General features: G+C 38.6%; 1 protein-coding gene across 21 annotated transcripts in view; it reads right to left on the bottom strand.

The window, feature by feature from the left end:
- The window catches only part of EVI5 (ecotropic viral integration site 5), a 133,947-nt gene that overhangs the window by 58,809 nt on the left and 53,321 nt on the right, over positions 1-21,817 (bottom strand). For 10 of the 21 annotated variants that reach the window (XM_038413199.2, XM_038413215.2, XM_038413203.2 and 7 more), the window contains 6 exons: positions 21,523-21,555; positions 20,807-20,950; positions 12,549-12,683; positions 9,666-9,806; positions 8,896-9,054; positions 5,769-5,915 (listed from right to left, as the gene is read on the bottom strand). In XM_038413199.2, coding sequence (XP_038269127.1) covers positions 5,769-5,915; positions 8,896-9,054; positions 9,666-9,806; positions 12,549-12,683; positions 20,807-20,950; positions 21,523-21,555 — 759 coding nt within the window. The remainder of the gene's footprint in view (positions 1-5,768; positions 5,916-8,895; positions 9,055-9,665; positions 9,807-12,548; positions 12,684-20,806; positions 20,951-21,522; positions 21,556-21,817) is intronic. The other 11 variants (XM_038413212.2, XM_043520513.1, XM_038413209.2 and 8 more) reach the window with 4 other exon arrangements.

The following is a 21,817-nucleotide window of genomic DNA, read 5'->3' as shown; positions in this document are numbered from 1 at the left end:
GTTGGCCTTTTATTGGATCTTGTAAACAAAGAACATCAGTTGTTTCCCATCACTGCGCTATTAGAGCACGTTATGGACATGATTTTTCCTTTTGTTATTTGACTATCACTTCTACAGCCATCAATTAAATTAAATTTAATTACATTAAATTTCAGACTTAGTTACTAGGTTACAAAGACTAAACGAAAAAAATGAGCACTTCCTCTGATACTGTAAAGTGTTTTTTTCTAAATTCTGACTTTCACAATAACTGTGGACCTGTTCTACTGCATTAGTTACCTGTATTTTTCAGAGTGATGGAAACCATAGCGTCAACATATGTAATGCTACTGACTCAGACCTCGTATCTAATTCAGACTGAGGGCCATATTCTGCCCTCAGTTCCACCCATGTAGGGCTGCTGGGTTATTTTACCTTAAAGCAGAGTTTAGCCCTAACAGTATAGTAACTGGATTCCTTTTAATCTGACTTTGCTGATTACAAACAATTCAAGCTGACATCATACAGCTGGTGAATTGTTGATCAGATACAACAGGAGGGACACACTGACAGACACTTCAAATTCTTGATAAAGTTTGAAGTGTTCACAACAAGTCGATATATCTGCTCTCAGTTAATATGAGAAGTATGGTCAACTTATTCAAAATGAGACTAATACACTGATGGTACATAGCAGGTGATTTTAGAGTTTCATGACAAATAACTGAGGAATGAACAGTGGACCAGCTAACTTCTCAGAACAAGAAAACGCAGCATCTTTCACTTCAGCAGGGGGAAGTGTGCCAATAAAAAAAACCCTAGCTCCCTTTATTGAGCAGCCTCCTCTTAGTCAGATGCTGCATAGATCTGTGAACTTTGCTCAACCTTACTTATTCTTGGAGAAATTCAAGGAATTAAACTGCAAAGCAATAGCATCCAACAAGGAAATAACAACACTGCAAAGGAACTATTCTCCCCCTCCACAAGCAGGAGACTGGCAATCAGGCCAGCAGTTTAAGATTTTTTTTTTTTTTGGGAGGGGGGGGGTGTCAAGGTTTTTCAAGAAAAATTATCCTGACTATCACTTTGTCTATACTTTAAAGTCATAAGCTCAGATATACAATTCTCTTAATTAGTCCTAATATTACACATTTCTGATGCAGTAAGTTTTAGATGAGAGGATACGATCCCAGAGAGGAAAGGAGGTCTAATTAGGTGGTTCTTTAAACACCGGATGGAGGAACATGAAGGAAGAGATCAACCCTATTAGGTTTGGAATATTAGTGAATAGTTGCCCACTGGACTATTTGACACCATATTTCTGAACATCCATAGTATGTTAAATTTTCTAGCTTTCAAGAGAGTTGTGCTGATGTGGCCCAAATATAGAAATCATTTAGGTAGGACTCCAACCAATTTCAAAACATCTATTGCCATAACAACTTGCATTTGGGGAATGAAGATCTGCGTCACCACTTCAGGCGAGAGATTTGAGGACTTCATTTAGCCTCTACTGTTCCTCCCCTCTGGCCCTGGAGCTCCCACATGTCCTCTTAAAATACCTAGTTTTCGGTGATGGCCATAGCAATGTTAATTATACCTATCATTCCCAAAAAACTGCAACAGTTCTTATACCTTCTAGTTCCTTACATTGACATTTTCTTTAGTTCAAAGCATTTCTGCTTGAACCATGTCTAGCAGGCCCCATCTATACTTTTAGTTGATGTAAAATGAAAATATTTAACTAGAGAAACTAGCGGCCCCAATACTGCACTGGAAAACCTCTCATTTTATTCCAAAGAGTTTGTATAGATGACAGTCATGCTAGTAAGGAAACTCCCAGATTTAGATTGTATGCATACTTGAGGTTTTTCTGGTTACCCATGCAGATATTATAATTTTAAGATCTTTTTACCGTGGCCGAAAGAGTGACCATACATGCCTGTCCCTCAGGAAATGAAAGAACACAGTTTATGTACATGGGAGACCCATTCAGTTCTCAGCTGGAGGAATGAAGATTGAGGCTTTGAGGATGTGTTAGATTGTTACTAGAGGGGGAAATGGGTGGAAGAGGAGAATCTGAGATCGCCACAAAAGGCAATGCTAATATGAAAAAATATATTGCTTGGGGGGACTTGCAAAAGTTTCACCTTCTCTGTGTACATTAAGTTTTGCAAGTGAACAGAAAACATATCAGAAAATGTAATAAACTAAGTGCTATTATAAAACTGGTTCTAATAGGTTTTTCTACTACAAAATGCTACTTTAAATAAGTGCTTGTATTCTGGTAGCAACCACCCAGGCTTTAGCTTGCAGTCTAAAACAAACATACGCTGTGTGAAGAGGAATGCAATCAAGATATATAAACAGCACACATGAGGCATATTTTAAAAGATAACTATACTCAACCACCCTTCAAACCTATGCATAATTAATTGACTAACTTTTTGCAAATATCATGGAAACAGTGGGTCTCTGAGGAAGCAAGAAGGCAATATTTGCCCTTAAAGATCAGTTCAGGAAGGGCATTCCAAGCATAAGGTTGTGTGAAAAAAGCAAGAAGAGTTGGAGATACAAATATAGGGGCAATCAAAAATAGCTTTGTTGGCACAGCAGGAGACAAGAGGGACAGAATTGTGAGTGATCTTAAGGACTGTACTAGAAGCTTAACAAAATGCTGTGGAAGAGGGGGAGCAAATGAAGGTACTCAAGAAGGTGTGTGAGAGATGTGTTTAGAATAAAGAGACAAGGAAGATTCTAGCAGTTGTGTTGTGAACAGCCTTGGGATGGATGATGTGGTTGTCAGGGAGGTAACAGGAGTCACTGTAGTAAGATGGGAGATGAACTGAACAAAAGGTTTACCTGATCAACTAAGAAGGGAGGCACACTCAAAAGTGTTATAGACAAATCTGGATGTGGCCTGGATATGTGGGATAAGGCAGAAGGAGTCAAATATAAACATCTAGGTTTATGGGCAGTAGGAAAGATGATGGTATTGTCAACAGTAACAAAAAGGATAAGGGGAGGAGGTTTGGAAAGTAAAGATAGGGAGTTCAGTTTTGCCCATGTTGTGTTTAAATTGCAGTGACCATCCAAGATGTCAGAAAGACAGGCTGAGATGTGGGATAGGTTGAAAGGAGCTGATTAAGAGTGGAAAAGATAACTCTCAAACCTATCAGCATACACATGGTAGCTGAAGTCATGCAAGAAGCCAAAAAAAATGTTAAAGGAGAAGTTGGTCAAGGGAAGAGCCTGTGTGACTGCCCACAAAATAGGAGGATCCACTGAGATACAATGAAAGAACGATCAGAGGGTAGAAGAGCCAGGAGAGGACACAAATACCCAAGGAAGGACAAGATGTCAAGAAAGCGCAAGTGACCAGTTTTATAAGCAAGTGAAGGAGGATTAGGTAGAGAGCCAGAAATTCTGGCCATGAAAGGAGTCATTAGAGATCCTGGTGAGATTAATTTCAGTGGAATGAAGGGGCCAAGTGGAGCTAGAAAAGAGCAATTGTAGGCAACAGTGGCAAATAGTGCCTTTGAGTTTAGAGATTAAAGGAAGGGAGAGGAAGTAATTGGAAAGGCAGGTGGAATAAAGGGACTGCTTCTTGAGGATGGAGAGACCACAGCATGCTTTTATTGAGGGGTAGAAGCAAGAGGCAAGTCAGGGAGGAGTGGGTGTGGAGACAACAGGAGGACAGCAGGCACGACAGATTATATCAGTAATAGGATTTTGGGGAAGGGGAAAGTGGAGGGAAAATTAGGACAGTCCTATTTAAGCAAGTTAATCACAATTGTCTATTAATACAATTTACTAATAAAAAAATTATGTATATTAATGCCATTATGCAGGATTCTGTACAAAAACTCAGATATGGGGCCTGTTCCAAGTTTACATTCAAAGTCATGGTTCAGATAATGCGCCAGAATGCCAAATCTCCGTTTGGTGCAAATAACTTGACTCTAACTTCATATTAACATTATCCTGACAGATCTCAGACTATCACAAATGTGCATTTGTGAAGCCTGCCTTCATACATGCCTCTCAGGGACTAATGATTACAATCCAAAATTCAGGGTCTAGCCAGGGTCATAGTTAGCGTTTTCACCTCATTCACTGGCCACAAGGATTATACTTGACAAACACAGAGTCCCTGCCTGCATTAAATATCCACTAGTCCCAACCCATTTTAAAGAAAGGTTTTCCATGCCTATTATTCAGATGAGGATGGATACAAACTTAATCCAGAATCTGGATTAGAGGATACTCAAAGTGCTCTCTTACTTTACGAAAAGGATGAGGATACCCCACTTCTTTGCAATATTTAATAAGAATTTGATGTGATTATTAGTATTAAACCCTATGAAACAAGAATTTACTAGTGGGGAAGTGTCATTACTTACACACTAAGAAATGCCACCAATATATAAAACAGTTGTGAACATCTGGTAAGGAAATCAACATATGGAAAACAGTAACTGATTTGGCATTAGAAACCAACTCTTATGTAGAATGAAGTGCTAATTCTAGTCAGAGGGACCGAGAGCTGACATTTAATATTCAGTGGGCAGATTCCTAAAAAACAACTTCCATTGGCTTATCAAACTCCACTGCACATTAATACCCAATTACCTGTACACTTATTTTAGGTTGCTTTAGAAAAAAAAGGAAGCTAGCAACAGTACAATGTAAAGAGCAGGAAAAATGAAAATCCTTTCTAAAAAGAGATATTGAATGTCCTAGGGGAGGACGACTAGAGTATATCTAAGAGAAATGGTAAGCACCTTAAATTAAAATCAAATGAAACTGAATAAAAAAAACCTCTTCACTGGCAAAATGAAGTTAATTAGAAGACTGATTAAGAGACAGAGGTGCTGAATACACACTACACTTCGGAGTTTAGGGTGATTAAAGTTAGGTCAGCATAGCTTAGTGTACAGAAATCTAGTCAATTAAACTGAATTACCCAGAAAAGAACACTTTGAAACACACACAAATTTCAGTATTTACAGGTTTGTGTGATATTGTAAGAAAACTATACATATTAATAAGGATGTAACTTCATCTCTGAGATTTAGTGACAATGATAAACCACTCAAGCTTCATTCTTGAGTTATACTGTCATCAGAACCCTTTGATGGAATTACAGCCTTACAAACACTTGGGTGCATGTTATTTCTTACCATATGCATACATTTTGAATAGAAGAGTGTCATTTGAGAAATTTTTTCCTTGAAATATTTTTTCAACTTTGCCCTGTATGAATGAATTTGGAAACATCTGGAACTTAAGTATAAACATAAGCCATTTACTTTTGCTAAGGCAAAACTCATAGTGGGTACTGTCACACCCTACCCTGGGGACATGTCCCCTTCCACCCTAATTCTACCCTTGCGACCCCTCACACAGCTATATTGATTCTGCTAACCAGAATTAAGGTACTATAAACTACTTGGTCATGAATGCAATCAGTTATGTCTGAGTAAACCATGTTCAGAGTCTGCTATGTAAGTCTGTGCCTTTTATACAGTCAGTCGCTTACTTTAAAGTGTAGTTCTACTCAAAAGTTAACCTTCACAGGACCACAAATTAGAGGAGAAGGTTGTCAACCCTTCTTTTGGTGGGTGGTAAATCCAAGATGATGTTTCTAATTCACTCGAAAATGTAAGGTTTTGCTTTCGTAAGGTTTGTCATCTATATAAAGCTGAAAATATGGATCTGGTTGTCGCAAATAAGAATGTGAATATATATACTTTGTACATGAATGGTGTGCTCATGATGCTGGTTACCTTGCACTCAGTCTCTGCTTGTTTACGTTTTGCTTCACTCAGCTGAGCAAGAAGCCCTTTGTTCTGCGCAGAAAGATATTGCACCTTTCCTTGTAGATTGCTGACCTCTTGCTCCGCCCTCCGTAAATGGTTACTGTTGATGTGGTTCTGACATTTATAAAAGAATGTGTGTCAGAAAAGGTCTTATCACACCTACCTAACTAGACAAGGAAAGCACTAACATTTCTTCCAATAGATATTTTATAAACAGGATTTACAAGTCAGTTTTAATTTACAAATTCAGTATATCAAAACGTTATTTTATTGAGCAGGAAGCATTCCAAGATTTGTTGCAATTTAAAATTGCTCATCTTAAAATATTTATTTTGAATGAAAATATGTTTTGATAAAGTATACTCAGATACCAGGTGGTCTAGTGCAACGTTTCTCAAAATGCAGACATCATGGGGTTTTCATGTGGCCACAAGTCAGTCATTTGGGCAGTGATTGGGGCGGGGCGGGGGAGGATCAGCCTCTCCCACTCCTTCCTTGTTGCTCCTGGATGTACAGCACCCCACACCACCTCTGGAGAGAGAATTGGGGCACAATGCTGCAGGAACAAGGTGAGTTCTTGACGCACCTTGCGGGAGGGGGTTTCGGCATCAGGCTCCAGCAGGGAGACTTCAGGAGCCTGGCCATGCGGCCCTGGGCTCCAACCGCGGAGCAGTGGGTACTGACCACCCCGGCTCTGGCCACGCAGCCCTGACCTCTAGCTGAGGGACTTTGCCTCCAGCCTCTGGTTCCAGCTGTGTGGCAGCAGGCACTGGCCCCCGGCTCCAGTTTCAAGTTCCGGCCATGCAGTGGCAGGTGCTGATCCACAGCTCCGGCTGCACTGATCCCTGCCCCAGCTGCACAGCAGCAGGCGCCAACCCACAGCTCTGTTCCCGAGATCCAGCCATATGGTGACAGGAGCTGGCCCCAGGTGCTGACCCCTGGTCCTGGCCATGCAGCAGCAGATGCGGGCTCCTGGCTCCAACCATGCAGTCCTGAGCTCTGGCCCCCAGCTCCAGGCTCTGGCCTTGTGGCAACAGGCACTGGTCCCCAGGCACTGACCTACAGCTCTGGCTGCGCGGCAGCGGACTCCAATCCCTGGCTCCGGCTATGCAGTTCCCATCTCCGGCTCTGGCCATGGGCACTGAGCCCTGGCCACATGGCAGACACCAGATCATGGCTCTGGCCACTTGACAGTTGGACTCATCACCCATCCCTATCGCCCCCACTGTCTCCCATAGCACTGCATCATTGCCCCCTCCAACCCCGGGCCCCTGCACTGCCTGGCCCGGCATCCATCCCACCATTGCATCTGGCCCCTGCCACCTCCCATTGAAGCCCCCCCCATACAGGGTTTAATGGGTCCTGGGGCTTGCTGAGAAAAGTGATATTAACAAACATGCAAGTATCATTTTTCACAGCAGACTTGCTAGTTATCTGTGAAAAGAGATACTTGTATGTTTGTTAAAAATCACGCCACTTTTCATAGCCTCCCAGGTAGCTACTCAGTGTGCTGTGATATTAACAAATTTACAAACATCACTCCCAAAGAGGCGGCAGCATTATTTTTATTGAGTCTGCCAAAAAACCTTACAAATATAAATTACAATGATTTGGATGTGTATCTGTGCATAATTGTTTTTCCCTAAGTTAATGAACTATTTTAGGAAAAAGTGTCAGTGTGACCACCAGTGAGAGTTAGTGGCCGCATTTTGAGACCACCAAAAAATTTGTTGAGAGAACACCTGGTCTAGTTATACAAAACATTAAGATTAGTAACCAAAGTATGTTCGACACTGAAAGGCAAATTATATTTTTGCCTAGAAAGACTATACATGTTTAATTTGTTTCATATATCATTTTGTATATATTGTCCAAATGGAAGATAACAGCATACATCTATATACAAGCACTCAGGAAATACGCTGAAGTGAGGTTATTTATGATTGTTAGTACATGGCATATGATAAAACAGGATAATTATGCCCCCTGCTGACTAAAATAAAAAAATGCATTAACTGAAAGTAATTTTTACAATGCCAAGTTAGCAACCCTAATGAAAAAGGTTTAACTTATCTGAGATATTTTATGAAGCTTTTTACTTCATCAGTGGCATGTAACAAGTTTTAACTGGTGACTCTGGGCCAAATACTGGGTGCAGAGTCAGTTCTTTACACCACACCACGTGTCCCAATTCCTGCTTCCTGGGACAGCAGGGATTGGTACTCGTAGTGCTGAGATGCATTCAGAATGTAAAATGTACCAGGTTTCCCCATGTGTCAGTTATGTTTGAGACTTTTTCCATAAGAGGATTCCCCGAAAGTCTATTGCAAAGCCTTCACTCCTCACCTCCTTTCAAGTAACAGAAGTTCAATACTATGCTATAGTGTCAACAGAAATTTCAAGAACAAAAGTGTTCAGTGAAGTGCACATAATACAGGTTTTTTTGCCAAGTGATGCTCCCTCATTCCTTGGTTATAGCAGAATTTAAATAGGTAAACATGTTACACTTCTCTCTTCACAAACACCCCAGCCACATGGAATTTATCACAGCTAAAGGGGCAAAATGTTGGTGCAAACTCCTTCTTAAGTATTGGCAGCACACAGCTGATCTGCAACGATCCTCTGGCCAATTCAGGAGCCAGATTCATGGGTTATGAAAGAAGGTCACCATCAGGCAAAACCGTATAGGCAACTCCCAAGGGAAAGGAAAGGAGCAGATAGTATTTTTGTCAGATAAATTTTGCCTGTTAAATTTAACAGATTTAAGATGATACACTTATTGCTGTACTAAACTAGGACTGTAAAACAATTGAGATTCATACATATCCACCCAGCATGGTGAGTTCATTACTTAACATCAAGGTGGGAAGTTCTGAAAGATGAACTTCATATATTGCAAGTCTTGAAAAGAAGTGGAAGGGAATCAAACTGGAGTCTCATTCTTAACCATCGAAAAGCATAAGATTGTTGTACTGTCATTATGCTACTGTCATTGGTAAAGGCTATCCCTCGGCATCCCTAGGTGCCAGCATTCAGTTTGGATCACAGTAATGCTTAACTCTCTGCCATCTCAGTATTGTTTTCAATAACATACCTGTGTTTCCATTTCCATCATTCTTTGTTTCATCTCTTTTAGATCTGCCTGACTTTCCGCTTCTCTCAATCGGATTGTCATCAATTCATCTTGCAGTTCATTCACAGTGTTCTTTCTGGATGGATCTTTCCATCTTCCAGCAGTGCGAGCTAGATGACGCTAAAATAATTTATAATGGCTTTTTTTAGATTATATATCTATATTGTAGGAGAGTCCTGAGAGATAAATACTATTAACTCATCTGCTGAAGAATGAAGTACATCACAATCCACCACAACAATTTTGAAGAATCAAACAGAAGACTAATATAGCATCACAGTTCATCATACGAACTACAAACGGCCACAAGGTTACATAGTTACAAAAACCGAGAGACAGTTGCTTGGGGACAGAAATTTTCAATTGGGGCAATCATGAAACTGAAAATCTGTCCTTAAAACAAAAGGAGTATTTCAAAACACCTGAATAGCAGGATTTTGCTAAGTTCCAACCTCTACTTGCATTCACTGAAATAGGATCTTTACTTTGTACTTGTATACCTCCCACCAGAAGGTTTTAATTTGTGGCATGAGGTAGAAAGCCCTCATCTACAACCTGGATCCATTTTACATTTTTAAAGTAAACACATATTGGGGCTCCCTCACTTAATATGCCATTTCTGTACAGCCCCAGTCACCAATCTAGTTGACCCCATTTTTCAGGTTTACATATTCAATTATCCTGCTTTATTCAAAAATATTTAAAGTTTATCAAGAGGTTTATATGCATACCTGCCAGTGTTCCTCCAAATCCTTGACTTGCTGTCTAAGTTCTTTTAGGCCCATCAAAGCTTCTGCTTCTCTCAACTTCACTGCAATCAGTTCTTCTTGGAGTCTGGCAACATTATTCTCATCAGGTAAAGAACTGTTCCTCTGTAGCAAAGAAGACCCTCTTAAATATTTAATTGAAGAAATGTACATTTAGGAAGTTTTGTTCCAAGATCACATGGAGTGATTACTATTCCTGATGCACCTTAAAATGAAATGAGAAGCTTTAAAGCTAAATCTGAGTGTCTGTTGATAGAATAAAGTATGGATTTAAGTAGACAAATACCTTTTAAGTATTAACTAAAATTACATACCAAGATTTCAAACCTCCTGGCCTCTAGACTTCTCCTGCTGGAAATGATGGCATCACTAAAAAGCAGGGCAGGGAGCTGGACTGCTTACACTGTCTTTGGCATTAATGATGCCAACAAAAAGGCATGGAAAACAAGTCTGAAGGTTTTGAACTCTATTTTTTCTAAGTAAAGTGAAGGCGGAATAGATTTTACATCATTAAGGTGTCTTTTGCCATTTGAGCCTACACATCTCATCTCAGACTAATTTTTGGAAAGTCTGCTCATCCTTGAAAAAGCGAGAAGAAAGTGATGTTGAAAAAAGATGGGTCAATGAAGATTCAGAATGGCAGTTGGGCAAGGAAACGTGAAACAGAGACAGAAGCAGAACCCTACTCGGGGGGGGGGGGGGGGAAGAGAAAGAAGGGAAGAGAGAAAGAAAAACAGAAAGAAAGAGGAAAAAAAAGTCTGGGGGAAACTAACCAGAAAGAAGAGTAGCTGGTAACAAGGACAGGTTGGAAAAAAAAAAGTTAAAATACTAACATGGAATTACTGAAACAAATTAAAACAATAACCAAAAAGTGGCAGGGAAATTTAAAAAAGAAATCCACCTGAACAGGAGCATCCCTGCTCACATTGCTAATGTGCGATGGATTTTAACTGCTGTTAAAAATCTAATTGTGTTGTTCCTCCTCCTCCCTACCATTTTTTAAGTGTATAAGAAACAATGGTTGTTTTTTGTACCTTTGGGGATCATGATAATTTGACTAACATAGTATTTATTTAAAACCTTAGGATTCAGTAGTACCATCAGAATTAACAGATGGTAAACATCCACTTTAACAGCTTCAAAAAGGTCTCAGACGAAGTGCTGTAGCTATTTCCAAGTTTGAACAGCTACAGTACATCCTTCTGGGCTTCTGAACTATTAGTGCATCAGCGTAGACCTTGGGACAATGAATATAATTTTTCCCAGCCTACATGGTCTAAAGATAGTAGACTGCAGTAGTCAAAGCAACTTTTGGTTATTTTAAGTCTTCTCATCCACCCAAGTGTACATGCTCCAGTCCAGAGATGCTCTAACATTATAAAATTATTTCCTAAAACTGGGTTTTACTGTTATGGTTATAACTCTTTTCAGATGTACACTGAATTTTTAATTTAAAGAATATCATGTCCATGTTTGAACAGGCTTGAATATAGGTAAATGCTCATCTGAATTTTGGGGTAGAACCCTCAGATCACAAATTCTTATTTGAACATGTTAAATTTATCTGTTATTGCCTTAATGTTTTATGTATCTTACCCCACCACACACCTGGCCAAGCCTTCCAGAGAATTTGATTTACATGTTATGAGTCAAGATGTTACTTTTAAAAACACTGTACTCCAGGTCTTATTTTGCCTAAAATATAAGTTTTGATCAAATTCCTTGTAGTCTGGTGAGTCCGTCCACCAGCTTGGGGACAAAACAGTCAGCCACAGCCACCTCTGTTTTAGCCTTCTATGCAGGCTTTTATTCTTCTGCCACACAAATGCAAGATTTATAGAAAAAGTAACAAAAAGGGATAAGTCCTGACCTGGCCTGATACTGCAAGGTCCTTTACACCCCAGAAGCTCAAAAGATCATGACCTCCCTTGGCCTCAGGGGGACCATAGGGCTTACCCCATCTGATACAGCCTTCCGCTGCTGGTCAGGAAAATGTCTTTCTCCTGTTTCCCCACCCTTACGGAGCTGTAGCCTCACTTATATCTTCCCACTGGGAATCAGAGTCAATCATTATCTGCTGGTTCCCAACTTCTGCCAGGGCTTGCTGCTCCCTGGTTCAACAGACCCTTTGAGGGGCAGACTGCCATCCAGTACATCATATCAGTTATATCATTTGGGATTATTCCATCTTATTCTGCAAATTTTTGAGGTGCTATAGATTTTTGTTCTGAAAAGGAAGCTGGATGTTTTGACAGTTGATTGTTAGAGGACAATTGACAATTCCACTATGCATGAAATGGAGGGAGATGGTTTTAGTTTTGACATCCAAGAGAGTTGAGGTTTTTGGTACTGTGAAGGGGAGGCATCTTTTTCCTTCTCATTTTGGGAATTTTCCTGCCGCACAAGCACTTGAAAATTTGGGAAGGATGAGAGCTTTAATTCCTCATTCCCCATTACAGATACCTTTGTCAGCAACTGGCGACACCCTGCATCAATATCTACCAATAGTCCAAGCATTGGATGGATACTACCTTGAGGCTTGACAAAACTATCAACAATGAAATAAAATGTTTACACGAACCACCACCAGACTTCAATTGTGATCACATGGAAATGAAATGAAAGGGAACTGTTCACACCTGAGCTATTGCTCCAAGATCTCTGAAGGCTCAAGCACACATCTTTGCTTTTGATTACATTCATCACAGATTTTTGAAGGTTTTTTGCAACCATGAGCTAGAAACCGAACACGATAGATTTTGGAGCACAATCATGCAGCTAAACTATGGGGACTAGTGTGGTTATTTACAGTGCTACTTTATTTGGAGGATCCTGGTTTTGATTTACCTTTTCCATCTCTAGAATCTTATCTTGCATCTCCTTCAGAGCACAATGGGATTCCGCTTCACTTAGTCTGGCTTGGACCAACTCTTTTTCCAGCTGTAGCACAAAGTCTTCACTGTAGCGGGAACTGCACTTATGCTATAAAGTTTGCAAATATACATTATCAAGTGAAAATAGTAGTGAGCAAAAGTTTTCACACACTTAAATCTACAAATAAAGTGCGCTTCTGAAAGCTGAAGACTAACAGCAGTATGCCTGACAGTGCAGATAGGTGCAGTACATATTTCTGTCCAGAGCTCTCCTAATATGTTTCCATCCAGACTTGCAGACGCTGGTTGAGAGGCATAGCACTAAGATATCTGAAACACCCTAAATGCACCCAAACATATAGGACCACATTGTGAGCCCCTTAATTCCATTGGGTTACTCACATATTTAGTCCCAATGAAAAACAACAAGAATACTTGTTACAGTAACTGATCACCAATGTGAATAAGGGGTTACATCTGGCACAGTGATTTTGTGATGTGCAAAAACAAAAAGAGAGTTTATGGAAAGATTAGTTTGGTACAGCTGTCCTAGTTACAGTCAGCCTATGAGTCAAATTTTCAGCAATCTTTCAGTACCCCTGAAAGATTATTACAGATCTTAGCTCTCAAATCATTGCTTACTTTAGTGATACAATTAGAATTGTGATATCTTGGGACTCCTGAAGAATCCCTCTCCTGCTGCTCCCTTCAATTGACTTAGCCCACCATATTTAAAACAAAAAACCCACAGCTACTGATGGTTAGGCAATAGCCTAACCAACTCCCGTAACAAAAGGTTCATCCTTCTATCCCATCTCTGAACTAGAATATTTTTGTGAAGTGGATAAAGCAGACATTTCCAGCACGGAGGCTTCACTGAGAACTTGTAACCAAGCAAGATGTTACTTCAGTGCAGTCATATTTCACTTCTTGCGACAGCCACATTATAAAAAAAGCATTTCTTTCAAGACTGCTTTACCAGTGCAACAGAAGACTTTGTTGCCACCACAAAGCCAGGAAGATTCTCAATTAAATAATCCTCTGCAGAACCTGCTTGATAGGCAATACCACCCCCCTACCTGAGAATTTCTTTTATGGTTCTGTCATTTGTTTAAGTCTCCAAAAAAGCAGTGGTCTCTAGAGTTTTTACATGCATAAGTGGTATGTAAGTCCAATTTAAGGGGCAACAGTTGAATGTAGTTTCTATCGTATAGTATTATTAACTGTAACTTCTGGAATTAAGACCTTGTATATTTGTTTTACTCAACCATCAATTCAAAATCAGATCAGAACTATTAGCTGTAACACATGCAAACAAAAAAACTTCCCATTTTTCTATGTTTTTCTCAGACGATTTAGTTTCTGAATTAAATAGACTTTGCAAAGCTACTGAAGTATAGTTTATATTCTGGTAGCACACCACATGGGACTAGGCACTATACAGAAATAGGAAGACAACCCTTGCCTTGAGGACACAAACTATAAAGACAGACAAGCAGTACAAGGTGAGCATATATAACATACAAGAAAAGGGGCCATGGGGATGGTTAGTCATTGTTAGGTTTATTTTTTATGTATAAAATTTGTGAGTTGTATCATGGCCTTTAAATTCAGTGCCTACAATTACCCCAGAGGAAAACTTGTGGTAGTATAGTACAAGTTATATGCCAACAAGTCAACAGAATACAGTTCTATAGGGAGGAGTTGTATACAAACCTCAAGGACCAAATCCTACTCCGTTTACTCATGCAAGCAGTCCCATTTTTTCCAGTGTGCCTACTCATTTATTGCAAGCAAGTGTTGGCCCTAAACAACTGTGACAGAACAAATATGCACTGTAACATTTAGGGAACATCACAAGTACTTTGCTGTGATCATCAGTTTTCCTTCATGACCACAATAGTTGAATTCATGTCACTTTTCCAAATGTGGATAATTAAGCCATAGTGAGCTTACTTCAAAAAACATAGGTCCTGTATATCTTATCAATGATACTTAGAGCAAGTTTGACAGTCCATTATAGATTTCTTATTCCAAGTTCTGTTTAAGATAGGACATGCAAACAAGAAAACATGGCATTGTTCATTAAGGTTGAGATCCTCATTTTACTTTTTAACCGAGATTAATTTACAATAATTCATTTTTTGATAGGAAAGTGGAGACTAGAAGAGCTACTTAAAACAGTAATTCCTGCTTCAAGGACTTTTTTTTTTTAAATAGAAGTTTGACAAGGTGCTTATTGAAAGTAAGCTACTTTATTTCTAATTTGGCAAGTTTCAGGTGGCTTTCATGTAGTCCATTGCATCAAAATGGTCCATGACATGTATGAACCACTCTAATTTGTTTATGTTTTCTGACCAGTACTTTGTTCCTTATTGTTGTGATATCACCACAGTAACAATGCAATTTTGTATTTAAATTCTTTATTTTATTTCAAGTCTGTCTGCAAGTCATGAATGTGCCTACAACAGACCTAACTTTATGTTGATTGCCCAGCACAGTCAGAATAACCAGGAGCAGATTTTTGCAGAATTCAGTGTTACAGCTTTTTGCTCATTAGATAATCGTTTACATCAGAAGACATTAGATTTTCAGTTCTACATAATGAATTACCAGAATCAGCACCATTTTAGATAAACAGTTAAGAGTCTACTTAAAGGTGTGATTTTACATTGAAAATTTTGCATTGTCAGAGCAACTTTGTTTTTAGATGCCAGTAGCTTGTCCCAGGTCACACAGGAAGCCTGTGGCAGAGTGAGAAACTGAGCTCAGATCTCCAAGTCCCAGTCCAATGGAACACTCAATCCTTGGGAAGATGTTACACAGATGCATGTGTATATTAAAAGTGTACCTCTACCATAAGTACAGCTCCAAGACACGCAAGTACAGCTCCAATGCTGGAACTAGGGATGGTGTGGGTGCTGCTGCACCCCCTGGCTTGAAGGGGTGTCCATCATATACAGGGTTTACAGTGTAGTGGGAGTGCTGAGAGCCAATGAATCATACAAATTATTCCAGCACCCATGGAGGCAAATCTCTAGTACCTTCCTCATTTAGCTTCACAAATGGATACATTACTCTATAACCCATTCAGATGTTAAAAACTCAGGAACTGAATTTCACCATTATGAAATGTCCTTGGCAGCTGCCAGTTTATCATATTCCCCAGGAAATGCTTTTGCAGCGATCTACAGTGAAGACATTAAGGAGTTTGGAAAAGTACTATAGATAGTACCTGATTCCATAAACAAAACCGAGTGTGCAGCTTCTGGCCAAAGGCAACTTTGTGTGAGCAGCCCTGGATTTCACTGAGCCAATAATCTTAGTTTCAGATTCTCCTTGGGTAAGTTACATTTTGTTTTATGATTTTTTAACAATTGAGTTAAAAAGTTTGCCACTATGCACACACACAGTATTAAAATGCTTTAGTGAATGAATTCGTATTTCCTTGGTCAACACTATGTTTTTCAATATCACACATTTTAGCAGGTGTTCCTGAAAAAAGCTGCACTCTATGGAGTTAAAAACATAATTGAATAGATGTGCATTAGTCCCCTTTCAGGAAGCATCACTATTCAAACAGGACATTTACTCCTTTACATGTCTACAATGCTTGAAAGCTAGCCATCGTGAGCTTCTCAAAGACATTTGAAACTATTTTTTCCCCAGCTGCACAGGAACTTAAAATTTTAAATTTATTCAAATCAAAATTAGATTTAGTTCTAACTTATGTGATTTACATGGAAAATGGAGGTTTGTGTTCAATACACATTTTATAGTCTAATTCAATTAGACTATAAAATGCATGATAAACTTGCAAACTGGAAAGAAAATTTAAAAAATAACTCGAAATGTTAAAAAGATCCTTTGCTTCCCCATAAGGTTCAAGTTGGAGCTGTGTAACAGTTTTGAGAGATCCCTAGAATGATCCCCAGCTTTTACAAATAAAAAAATAATAATAATAATAATAATACTGTAGCATTCATATATTTGGTTTACCAAAAAATTTTTTTAAAAGTATCTGAAGTTGCCTCATGGGAGAGTCAGTTTACTGGAGATTTATTACAATGAAAGTTTGACTCACCACACCCAACCCCCTTTACAAATTATCACATTTTTTAGAATAAACTAACAACTTCCAAATTTTGCTGAATTTTGAGCACAATTACCTCCATGCTCTACCAAACTGTAGTAAATTTGTGCAAAACTGTCTCCTTAGATTTAATCTTTAGGTTACTCAATATTTTCAGGTTTCAGAGTAGCAGCCGTGTTAGTCTGTATTCGCAAAAAGAAAAGGAGTACTTGTGGCACCTTAGAGACTAACAAATTTATTAGAGCATAAGCTTTCGTGAGCTACAGCTCACTTCATCGGATGCATTCCGATGAAGTGAGCTGTAGCTCACGAAAGCTTATGCTCTAATAAATTTGTTAGTCTCTAAGGTGCCACAAGTACTCCTTTTCAATATTTTCAGAGAACTTTGACAAGTTACTAAATTTTTTTCTTTTTTGAAACATTGATAAAGAGCACATGAAAATATAAAAATTGTTAATTAACTTCAAATGTCTTCCAGACAAATTTTTGGTTTGTTTTTAAAATTATGTTCTATTTGGCACAAATGCTACCTACAACCTTTTTGTGTCAGAATATGGCTATCTTTACAATGCATTTGGCTCCCCTTCCCCACTTGGCAATCTAATAAAACCATTAGGTGATTCATTTACTCACAGTTGCCCTATATTAGAGCATGCAGTTTAGGGTCTGGAACAAAAATTATATCTCAGTCAAATTTTCATGTAGACTTCTACCTTAATATAGTCTGCTATTCAAAGAAAGGATCTCGTTATCCTTTATATAAAATATTGTCAGATGTGATATGTGTGTGTGTGTGTGTGTGTGTGTGTGCGCGCGCGCAATGAGCAAGATTTTTTCAGCATACAAAGTCATCAGTAGTAGTTTCAAGTCAGTCCCATAATTATTGTCTGAAGAGAGAAGTTTTCCCTTCTTTCCATAGAGAAACAGAAGTCCACAAAAACTGCCCCAAAAAGAGGCTTTGGCAATTTGTAATATAGTCATTTCTTTTTACCTTCAAATTCCCTACAAATATTTATACTAAACACTCAAGAAAAATCTCAACGCCGCATACAAATCGGGGTTCTGGTGTCAACAGGCACACTTCGGCAACACACAATTTTATGTGCATTTGTAGTCTTGCAGAGCAGTTGTGTAGAAGATATTTAAGACCAAATATTTTACACAGGTAATCTTAAAATAGGGCCTTTAGTCATCTCCTGTAAGCTTGAAATCTCAGCTCTCACAACAGATAGAATCAAATCTGGTTAGTATTTGAACATGACTAATTGCACTTTTCACATCAGCCTGGCTAGCATAATTGTAACTTGGGTAATATATTCTTCCTACCTAAATCTGCTTCTGAAGTTTCATCTAGAGAAGTTAGCTTTCCCTCCTAAAGTCCATTACTGCTGCTGCCTAAGACTGGTGCATGAATACTTTCCATTTGTTAACTTAATGTTCAGTATCTATCAAATTTAGGCCCCAGTCCTGCAATTCATGGCATACAGATGCAGATATATGCCAATACACAGTGACGTACAGGACAAGGGACTTAGACTAAAATATTTATGGTGTGGACTGTACTTTAAAATTTATGCAAGTTACACCAAGCAAATACTTCTTAGTATGCAATACTACTCAGAGGTGGTTTAACGCATCACCCGTAAAATAATTTTTGAATCCTTCAGGATGAAGGGCAATAAACAAAGGAAGTTATAAGACTATATTGACATCAAGATGTTCCAATACTCCCAAGAGTGAACCCACAGTAGTAAGCAACAGCATCAAAATAATGAGATGCCTCAAAATTTTCCTGTCAAAGTTGTTAATCACAAATTTCTTTTTAACTTCAGATTTTAATTTTTATTAAACTTCCACTAGGTGGTGCTCTGCATACGTTCAAAGTTTTTGCAGCCACTATCTATTCCTCATGTTAAAAAAGTGTACTATGTAAACCCCACCAACACAAACAGTCATTAAAACTCCAGGAAGGTACCAGTTCAGGCAGCCTTAGCATCCAATCATCTCATTAACCAAATGCACACTTCCACAATCAACTCCTTTGCACTTCCAATATATAGCCAATGACAATGCACACCAAATTCCTTTACATCACACAAATGCACAACCTTAACTCTAACCAGATTGTATCTGCAGAGCATACTGATCTCTTATGCACTTACTGTCTTATGCCTTATTTGTACAACTGAGAGCATATGGCTGGAATCATGGTTATGGGTGTGAGATTTAGGGCAATTTAGTACATGCACAGTAATTACAGGGCAAATGGATCTGTCCCCGTCTCTCATTGCCACTCATCCCCAGGCCTTACCATCCCTGCAATATCCACAGCAGCTAATCCAACATATTTGGCTCCTCACAGTGCTACTGCCCAGCGTGCTGAGACTCAAGGGGACAAAAGCAGCGATGCCAGAGTTCGTATTTAAGACGACCGTGGACAAAGGATGTCCAGGGGGGCACTGGTGGGGGAGTCCTCTGTACTTCATATGCTTTAAGGACTCCCCTCACCCTTATGCCTACTTCACCAGAAAGCAGATGTGCCAAGGAGGTCCTTTAATGCTGTTTTAGAAAGGGCTAGTTTTTAAAGTGCTCGTCTGACTAGTAAAATAACTGAACAAATAATTAAATTCACTTGGCCCATACACAACGTGTGAATTTAGCCCTCAAATTTAACAAAGTAAATTGCTAAAGATAGATTTTAGTCCCACTTTAATTGCAAATTTAAATGCAACACTAACTATGGAGATACTAGGGTAAGTGCAGACATGTTTAGATACAAACCCTTTTTTGTTGGCACATGAGGATATATTTTGAAAACTTAACAAGTGGCTGTGGGTATAAAAAGTTTCATTTCACTGGAAAGGTACTTACTAGAATGCTTTAAGTTAAAAAACAACCACAAGAACTTCTCCACCATTCCCACAATCCATTTCTTGTTTCTTAATGGGAAACTTGCCACAATTAAGCAAACAGTGATTTGTTGCATGCCAATTAGTCAGAGCTCTCTTCACAGTTATGATCTACTCAGACTACATTTTCTTGTTACAACCACTCTGAAATGCAATATTTGGGCATTACAAACAGATTGCATATGCACAAAATGCTTCAATTTCTACAAATCTGTATTCCAGTTGTATTTCGGGTATACAGATTTACCTTTGTTGAAAGAAAAACATTTTCCAGCTTCCCAGATTGCAGTTGCAGGTATATCCTGAGCTTTAGGGAAGGAGTTATGCACTGAAAGCTGGTTGTGGTAGGAAGGGCTACAGTTCTATTTTGATTTGTTTTCTTGTTGGTAATACCTGGCTGTACAACTGTGTTTTAGACATGTGTCAGAAGTGCCTAGAGCTCTGGACAGGTACTTTGTGATGCACTAAAATGATATGGGAGTTTATACACCAGTACATAACTACTTTTCTTAAATGCAAGTTTAGATTGCAGAAGCACATCTATATCTTTCAGGAGAAAATAGCAAATGCTCTGACAGCAGCTAAGAGCAAAATGACACTTGGAATCCATTTTGCAGCAATGACCACTTAGTAAAGCTTCCATATTTTACACAAGCTAGCTACAGTTTACACACCTACTTGATTTCTAAACATCAGCCAAAATATGCTGAAGCAGCATAGTTAATGTTCTCCATTTAGTAAAAAGTGCTTTTTTGGTACAGCATAAAGTCTTAGCATGTCACTAGAAGCCTACAGATATCTTACTGGCTTACAAAAAGCTAATCTCAGGAAACAAATTGTCTAAGTAGGTAGAAAAATTAAAATCATTCCATGTTAAATTCTAACAAGAGGTTAGGCAAAGGTGTTACAAATCAATTCTCATGTCAATGTGCAATTCCTGGACTTAATATTTGAAGACCTACAGAAAAATATTGAAGGAAAAATAACTTGTTTGTCTAATGGGTGCATAGAATAGACTAAATTAAACTTCTTTATGTATATTTATAAAGTCACAAACCACGCTATTAATGGTCTATTATTCTTACAAGTTGGATTGTGTATAATTTCATGAGTGCAAATAGTATGATAAACAAAATATTTATTAGGACAGCACAGAGATTGTGCCATGACCAGTAGAAATAAACACAAGTGAATGAGACAGATGAGATGAAGTGCTACCAAGCTCCTTACCCATTGTTGCTGCTGGAGCTCCCTGATGGTATTCTCAGCTTGCTCCAGTTTAGTAATGGCCTCATCACTCTGCTGTTTGATGGTGGCTAGCTCCCGTTTTATGAGGTAGTTTTCCTCAGCCTCCTGGGCCCTTGTCACTTGTCCCTTAGGACATAATTTTCTTTTTAAAGCAGTTGAGGACAGATCCAAGAAAGACTGCCTTTGTGATGCTTAGCCATTAACTTTGCGATATTAAATCTCACAAACAGCATAGTACTTGGTTACAATTGATAATTTAGTAAAATGTAGCAGTTTAGTACTGCTAATCTGTGAAATTAAAGTTTACCATCTTTTAGCAAGTTCAGTTATGTACTTGCATTCAATACAATTCAGTTCATGCAATGTTACTCTGTTATACATGCACCGGTTTGCTAAGAGTTTTCAGCGTTCAGTTTAAGGGTAAGTGTTAATACAATGCCACAGAACCATGGATTACAAAATTGTACTATCAATTTCATGTTAGAAAAATATTACAACGTGCAGATGTCAGATTTTTAGCATCTAAAAATACACCAAACAAAATTCTAATAAAGAATTAGCTAAATATTTTATGTCCAAATTAAGTAGGCAAGGTTACATTTCAAAATAAATGCACGTAACTATCCATGCATTAAATGCTGTTTTTTCCATTTTGAGGGTGGGAGGGAGGTATATGGTAAAATACTCAAGGACTATACCTGTATCAATCTATCTGCCAAGGAAGCACTTTCCTACAAAAAGGAAAAATTTAGACAGGAATATAAGGGAAAAGAAAAACAAAAACAGAGGAAAGGTAAGAGTGACAAATTAAGATCCAAGAATGAATGTCAAATTCTACCCATTTTCCATAAAAACAGTAATCTTTCAGGACTGACTTTTCAAACAAATTAATACAATTTATGTGTGAAAGTCACTGCAATGATTACCTTCTGTATCAATCTATAGTGTTCCATTTTAGCAGTCAGTCAATGTAAGGAGGTGTTCTAGATAAGT

This window comes from Dermochelys coriacea, chromosome 8 (assembly GCF_009764565.3).
Source record: "Dermochelys coriacea isolate rDerCor1 chromosome 8, rDerCor1.pri.v4, whole genome shotgun sequence".
Lineage (NCBI taxonomy): Eukaryota > Metazoa > Chordata > Testudines > Dermochelyidae > Dermochelys > Dermochelys coriacea.
This window is presented reverse-complemented; position numbering and strand designations above follow the sequence as displayed.